The sequence below is a fragment of the Dendrobium catenatum genome, unplaced genomic scaffold (genome assembly GCF_001605985.2).
Source record: "Dendrobium catenatum unplaced genomic scaffold, ASM160598v2 fragScaff_scaffold_716, whole genome shotgun sequence".
NCBI lineage: Eukaryota > Viridiplantae > Streptophyta > Magnoliopsida > Asparagales > Orchidaceae > Dendrobium > Dendrobium catenatum.
The window spans coordinates 21,968,891-21,977,209 of NW_021319178.1; the positions used below are offsets into that span (position 1 = coordinate 21,968,891).

The 8,319-nt window shown below is 34.0% G+C and overlaps 1 protein-coding gene across 10 annotated transcripts in view; it reads left to right on the forward strand.

Annotated features, from left to right (window-relative positions):
• The window catches only part of LOC110101294 (LRR receptor-like serine/threonine-protein kinase FEI 1), a 116,037-nt gene that overhangs the window by 42,143 nt on the left and 65,575 nt on the right, over positions 1-8,319 (forward strand). For all 10 annotated transcript variants that reach the window (XM_020829587.2, XM_020829323.2, XM_028696185.1 and 7 more), the window contains one exon: positions 5,137-5,234. In XM_020829587.2, the coding sequence (XP_020685246.1) occupies positions 5,137-5,234 (98 nt within the window). The remainder of the gene's footprint in view (positions 1-5,136; positions 5,235-8,319) is intronic.

Sequence of the window (8,319 nt, forward strand, 5' to 3'; positions counted from 1 at the left end):
TTTTACATGTCAAAGAGATTCTAGAAAATTTGAGAGAGAAAAAACTGTACATCAATTTAAAAAATGTTCTTTTTTGACTTCGAGTTTGACATTTTTGGGTTACATTATATATGCTAAAGGAATCAAAGTAGATCCTGTGAAAATCGAAGCAATAAGAAACTGGTCTGTTCCTAAAAACATTAGTGAGGTAAGAGGTTTTCATGGGTTAGCATCTTTTTATCATCGATTTGTTAAAAACTTCAGTACTGTCATTGCTCCTATCACTGATTGCTTAAAGAAAGGAACTTTTAATTAGACCCCTGACGCTGAAAATATTTTTTAACTGATCAAACTAAAAATGAGTCAAGCTCCAATTCTTAGCCTACCAAATTTCGAAAAGGTTTTTGAAGTTGATTGTGATGATTCACATATTGGTATTTGTGCTGTTTTGAGTCAGGAAGGAAAGCCTATTACATATTTTAGTAAAAATTAAATGATGTTCGATCTCGATATTCTATTTATAACTTGAAATTTTATGCTATTGTTCAAGCTTTGAAGTTCTGGAGATGTTATTTGATTCATCGAGAATTTATTTTAAACACTGATTATGAGGCTTTACGATTTCTGGGGTCACAAAAAAATTTGAACAAAAGACACGCCAAGTGGGTTTCGTTTTTACAAGAATACTCTTTTCTCATAAAACATAAGACTGGGGCTTTAAATAAGATTGCTGATGCTTTAAGTCGAAGGTCTCACTTGTTAATAACTGTTTTTCCGACTGTTACTTCTTTTGAATTTTTGAAAGATACTCATGCAAATGTTTCTGATTTTAAAAATATTTGGGATGCTTGTTTTGCTTCTGAAACTGATCCTTCTGCTCAGTTTGTGATACATTAAGGTTTTTTATTCAAAGGAACTAAACTTCGCATATCAAAAGGTTCTTTAAGAGAACAACTTGTGAAAGAATTGCATAGTGGAGGTTTGGGAGGACATTTTGGTCAAGGAAAAACAATTGCTTTAGTTGAAGAAAAATATTTCTGGCCTCACATGAGAAAGGACATTGCTAAACTGGTTAAACAATGTAAGGTATGTCAAGCTTTTAAAGGAACTACACAAAATTCTAGTTTGTATACTCCTCTGCCTATTCCAAACAAACCTTGGGAGGATATTTCTATGGATTTCGTTTTAGGCTTGCCGGTTACTCTTCGAAAATTTGACTCTATTTTTGTGGTTGTGGATCGATTTAGTAAAATAATACATTTTATTCCCTGTAAGAAAACTTATGATGCTTCTTATATCGCTGATTTATTTTTAAAGAAATTGTTCGTCTGCATGGTATTCCTCGTACTTTTACTTCAGATTGTGACACTAGATTTTTAAGTCATTTTTGGAGAACTCTGTGGGCAAAATTAGGAACTACTCTTCAATATAGTAGCGCCTATCATCTTCAAACTGATGGGAAAACTGAAGTAGTCAATAGAAGCTTGGAAAATCTATTAAGATGTCTTGCTATGGAAAACCGTCTCAATGAGATTCTGAGGATTTTGTAGCAATTTTAGCTATTTCCATTGCCCCAGATGCATCGGCGCTGTCCGTTTCACAAACGGAGGTCGTCTCGATGATTTTGGGTTTTCGGTCGACACGCGTCGGGTGAGTTTTTGCACGATTTCGCTCTTTTGCTTTCGATATTCACCTTGCGTGGTCGACGTGATCCCGACACTAGTATTGGGGTCAACAGTATGAAGGAGATTCTGAGGATTTTGTAGATATTGAAACTTTACAATTCTATGCTCCTTTGGTAAAGTCAGAAGATCAAATTGAAGATGTGATAGATATGAAAATCACTAAAACGAGACATGGGGAACACAAGAAGTTCATGGTCAAATGGAGCAATCGACCATTGACTGATTGTACTTGGATTGATGCTGGTGATCTAAAAAAAAGAAATTCAGGGCTTTATGAACAAGTTGCTGATACGTTCTCATCAGGAGATGAGAATTTTCAACTAGGGGAGAATTGATGCTATCAAATGTTTCTGTAATTTTATTTGAACAATAGAATATTTTATGTTCTTTTCTTTTTTTAGCTATCCAATGATGGGAAAGCATCCAATGATCATAGTAGGTTGTGCATGAGACTTGATAGACCTTTGGTTTGCTGGCTTGATTGGTCCATTTACTACTGCTGGTTCACGGGTTGATTGGAGGAGGTTTGGATGGAGCTCATTCTCTTAGTTGCTTAAGCTGAAGTTTAGTAGCTCATTATTGTCCAAAAGGTAGCTCATTATGAAGTATTCATTGATGGGGTGGACTTGTCCCTTCTCCTTCCCCTTTCTTCTTATCTCTTGGAAAATCGTGGCTTGTTTTAATGTTGGCTGAATTCTATGCATTAAAATTCATTAGGTGAGTTACTGTTTTCCGTGCTTTGCCTTTTTGAAATCCGACTGGCTTCTGGTTTTCCGAGCCTGGGTGGTTTCCCGTGATGTTGGCTCCTTGGTTCCGTGAAGCCTCCTTGATTCCTGTAGCTGCTCCTTCGGGTTCTTATGCTGGGGTGTTTTCCGAAAAATTTTTTGGGAAATCCTATGAAATATGGTGCTTAGGTTCTTGTGGAAAATTTATATGTGTGACTTTTGGCATTCCCCTACCTTGCCTATAAATATGAGAAGATGTTGTGAAGGGAGGGAGTTGATTATTGTGAGCAAAATTGCTATTGACCTGCGGGTTATTGGAAAAGCTTGCGAGCTCTTTCCAACCTTTCGTCTCGGCTTCTAACCTCTTTCGTCTCTCCGCAAGTGCCACTCCATCTGTATCCTTCTTCTCAAAGTGAAGCAACTTTAGGGTGTCGTGTCTTGGTTGATTTGGAAGCATTTGTTGGAGAAATTGGACAATCTTGCAGTGGTGGACCATCGGTTTGCTAGTCTTATGCACTTATCTTGTTTACCCTACAATTTGATGCATGTGAGGAACCCGCTCTGACGGTTGTCTGAGGATAGCGTCTTTTATTTTTCTTTATTTCCTTACCAAAGAAGAAAAGCTTTCTAACCTTAGTCTTTGAGTTAGTCGACCCCAACCTAGAATTTAAAGTTACTCAAGCTTCCTTTTTTGAAGCAACTTGTGGATATGATAATATACCATCTACAATATATATGATATCCTTAGTAGCAAGGGTTCAACCATCAAGAACTGCCTTTGAGTTTAACATTAGATATGGATTATGGGAATCAAAGGGCATCTCATAACCCTTGATTCATATTTTTCGTATGTTCTAGGGTACTCCCCCCTTAAGGTAGATTTGAAATTCACCTGTAGATCTATGAACCATCTTTGCCATATCCCTAAGAAAAAACAACCATGTTTTAATACCTCTCGCTGCAGTCAACCATGCTTTGCACTTTTGAGCCAATTTCAGCATTAAATGACCATCACATCACTAAGTTTATATTTGTCACTTAGTAACAATTATAAATCACAATTAGTCATATTGGTATCCTTAATGATTTTTTGATTCTGTTTTAAATCTTTGAACCTCACCAAAATTGGATGAACGTAGTATATTCTCTTTTCCCAATTTTGGTCAAGATATCTGAGAGAGGACATCCCATGTAGTTCAAGAAAGCAATAATGCGAGCATGAGCATTATGGCAAGATTGCTATCTAGAAGTGGATGTATGCACGATTCACAAGTGGTTTAGATAAATGCATAGATTAGTGATATGTTGTGTGTGGGGATTTCTTGGGAACAAGTGAGGAATTTGTGGTGGGAGGTTGCGATTCAACATTGCTATGGGGGTGGTAGATTGATTTATGATAAGAGAATTAAACAAATTTGATGTTGAACTTGTGGAGAAAGTTGAGTTCACTATGATGAAGATTGCCAATATGAAGATGCTAGGGCATAGAGGAGGCCTTGAGGTCATGGCTTTGAAGATGGTACCATTGTTAGGGATATTATAATCGTGTTTCTCTACGAGTAGTTAACGCTTAGATGCTAACACTGATGCCCACATATGAGGAGAATATGCTATGTGGCGATGAGCTGAGAGTCAAGGTGGATGAAGATAGAAACCACACTGCTACACTGATTGGTGGTTGAAAGTGAGAGGTCTTGTTGTTATTTGTTGTTATTGGTTGGGTTTAGGAGATGTGGACAAAGCCATCGAGCTTGCTATAATTCTAGAAAATATGTGATTGACTAGTGATTAGGTTTCCATTGAGTAGGAGGGGTTATAACCTATAGGGATTGTTGTTAAACTGGCTTGAATTTGAGATTTTTTTCATGGAGATCTTTGAGTTAGGAATTTCGGCTCTAATTCCAAATAACACCAGAGTGAGACAACAAATTGGTGAGGTCGTGGTGAACAGTTTTAGGCCCTATTTATAGAAATAAGCCTTATATAAAAATTTTAGACCAAAACTTATTTAAAATCAACCAGGAGGAAGGGTGCCAGAGCAGTTGTTATTGCTGTTTATTATGAACTTCAATTGTTCGACTTACAAATTTTAGGCCCTATTTATCGAAATAAGCCTTATTTAAAAATTTAAAACTAACCGTAAACAAATTTAAAATTATCAAATTAGTCCTAATTGAAATAAAATAACCGACTACACATGCTACTTATAGAAATTAAACTCAATATTGTTTGCTAATGAGAAACATCTTACACTACCTCAAACTGTCATGCTGTCCAATGTTTTGTTGATAAAGCTTCACTTTATAGGAAATGATAAGGGCTAGAAACGCATTATTTGTTTTCTTTATAATGTCTTTTTTTTGCTAATGCATTAATAATTGATTTTAAGTTAATTTGTTTTCTAGAAATTTTCTCTTACCTCTCATTTCCTATAACGTGTATGAATTTTAGTTATATCTGTCCTCTATTTTCGTGAGTTTGAGCTACAGTGATTAACGTTAAGCAGATCTTACAGAATAATATTTTTTTGCTTACTATTTGAGGTCTTATAAATGATTTCTTGGCCTTAGCTCCGATTTGTGATGAACATACCTATTTGTTTTAACAGCATTTCCGCAGATTATCGTGTATTTTGTACCAAAATGTCTTGAAATTCTTATGGTTGTTTTTATTTTGCTAAAGAACCAAAATAATCAGTAACTGGAATAATTTGCCTAATGTTTTACTCATTTTGTTTGTATTTGAAGCTATCTTGGGAACCGTGACCTTTGTGGGTATCAAATTGGCGTTGTTTGCAGGAATGAGCTTCCATCACCACTAACCGATTCTCAAGCACCATCTTCAGGTATTATTTTTGGGATAGCTTTTCATTTTTATTACGCTATCCCTGTTAGCTTATCTGTTGGACAAAACTTATGTGTTAGATTATCGTTACAGTAGAGGGAGTTCAAACGATGGTTTTGCACATAGTCGAACAACTAGGAATAAAGCACATACATATTTTCTTTAAACCAAGGAGTATATATAGTTTTTGCGAGAAGTGGAGGCAAATGTATTTTATGGGAATTTTTGAAAAGTTTCTAAGAATTTTAAGAAAATTTAAGCAAAAAAATTAAGAATACACTAGGTGTCTTTAGAAAGTTCTACAATTATACTTGTTTATGTAAAATATTGCATTATAACACAAAGATTTCTTTGGAGTTTGGAGTCAGAGCATGATTTAGCACGCTAAAACAAAAAAAAAATTTCATGATTTAGCACACAAAAGTTAAATTGATGCTTGAGGTCACGTGCTCAACCACTTGAAATTTTAAGTATTACGTTTTTTTGCAAGTCTAATGATTTAAAAAAAAATTAATCTAATTATTTTGAAAATGAGCATCATTTTCATAATCTGAAATAGTCATATCTCGTTCATTAGTATCATTATTATCTCTTAAATCATACTCTTTTTCATCAAGCTCATCATCTTCATGCTCAATTTCTAGAGCTTTAAGCTTAGATGATTCATTTTTTTTGCCTTTAGATCACTATTGATATTTATAATTTCTTTCATAAACATCACTAGTATTTGCCACAGTGTCTCACCAATAGTTATTTCATTATTTTAATTTGACTCATTATCCATTTTAATAAGCATCATCTATATCATTTTAAAAGATATGATGAATTATGTCACAATGATTATATATTTGAATCAAGATCCTATTATACTTTATATAAATCAAATCTTTCATGGGACCATGATTCATATTGCTTCTTTAATTATGATGTTGCAACAATTTTTTTTTTAAATTACTAAATTATTAAGTTTTATGATAATAATTCATATATAAATTTTTTTTGTACTTGTTTAAATAAACATCAATTATGTTTCCATCCAGATAAACAATAGGCAAGTCTAAGCACTTCGATAGAGAAACGTGGCAAATGTGGAGCTCCTAAGCTATATTTTAACCACCAATCAACTAAAATTATTTAACATTTTTCTTTATCATTTAATATGAAAATATAATTCAATATTAATTATAACTTTACTAAAACCATGGTCCTTGGGTTTTCCTTTTCTCTGATAGCATGAGGAAGGTCCTTCACCCCTTGATGTACACACTCTATTCATTGCTAATTTTATCTTCTTCATCAACATCCTTAGCAAATCTTTTCATGCATGCATATAAATTATTAGTTATTATTTTGTCTTTTCAATGTTAGGGTTACTAACATTGAAATGGTGTATGTGTGATTATATATAAGAGTTTGAAGGATAATGTTTTAAAAATTAATAGAATTGGAGATAGAATTATTGTTTTAAAGATAGTTGTTGATGCTAAGATTATTAATATTATAAGTGTTTATGCTCCTCAATTTGATTTATATTTGTGTTAAAAATTAAAATTTTGGAATGAGTTAAAAGAATTAATACAAAAGATATCTCTTGAAAAAATATTTTTATTGGAGGATATTTAAATTGACATGTTGGTAATATGGTAGATGATTTTAAAAGCATTCATGGTGGCCATAGGTTTGGGACGAGTAATGATGGTGGTAAGACCATATTAGATTTTTCTTTAGCTTATGTTTTTTAATTGCTAATACCTTATTTAAGAAAGAGATGAGCATCTCATCACTTATAAGAATGGATATAAAAAATCTCAGATTGATTATTTTCTTATAAAAAAATTAGATCGTTTAGATTGCAAAGATTGTAAAGTTATTTCGAGTGAAAGTTTATGTACCCAATATTGATTATTAATTTTGGACTTTAAGATGAAGTAGCAAAAAATAAAAAAATAAATTAAAGCGATATTCTAGGATTAGATGGGGGCATTTAAAGAATATTAACAAAAATATTTTTGAGAGTAATATTTTAGATCTTAAGATTATATATGGGCATGAGGATGCTAATGTTATGTGGGAAAAAGTGGCTAGTGATATTGAATATATTGCAAAATATGTGCTTGGAGTATCAAATGGAAAAGCTCCTAATAGTAAAAAAAATTGGTGGTGTAATCCAAATGTGATGTAGGCAAGGGGGGGGGGGTCAAATCAAATCCTAATATTTGATTTTTGACTTCCCTAGCTCATTAATGTCTAGTAAAAAAATTAGCTCATTATGAGCTGATTTTTAGTTCATTTATTGAACTAAAAATTAGCTCATTATTTCTTTAAATGATTTTTCTTCTTTCCTTTTTTTTCTTCTCATTTCCTTGTCCCTTCCCCTTCCCCTTTTCTTCTTTTCTCTTGGAGAACCGTGGCTTACTTTTAAATGGTGGCTGAATTCAAAGCAATAACTTTATAATAAATGTGCTTTAAACTCTTGGGAGTTCGGCCAGCCATTGTTTTTTCCGTGCTTTGATGGTTTCCCGAGCCTGTGTTGCTTTGGATTCTAGCGGGCTGTTTGCTTACCGAGACATGAACTCCTTGGATTCCTGTTCTGGTTTAATGTGGAGCTGAATTCCGAACTGGGAAGAAATTTCCCGTTGCTTTGCTGCTTTGAACTCACGGCGTGAGATGCTGGCTCCTTGGATCCGTGAGGTGCTGGCTGTTTTTTCGAACTCTGTGGCTTGGCTGCTTTGAATTTTCAGCCTGTTGAATGTCTCTTTGGTTCCTGGTGAGCATGGGGGAAAATTTCTATGCAGGAAATTAAAGACATGTGGCTCTTGGCATTCCTCTCTTATGCCTATATATAGTAGATGTTATATGAAGTTAAAAGAGAGATTATGATGTTAGTGATTTTTGGAGATAAAACCTGCGGGTTTGTTGTTTGGAAAAGCTTGCGAGCTTTGTCCATTCCCTCTTCCACCTCCTTCGGAAATCCTGCGGGCTCTTTCCAATCTTCGTCTCGTCTCCTAATCTCTTTCTTCTCTCCATAGTAACCATTCCATTGTATCCTTCTTCTCAAAGTCAGCAAGTTTAGGTTGTCTTTTTTT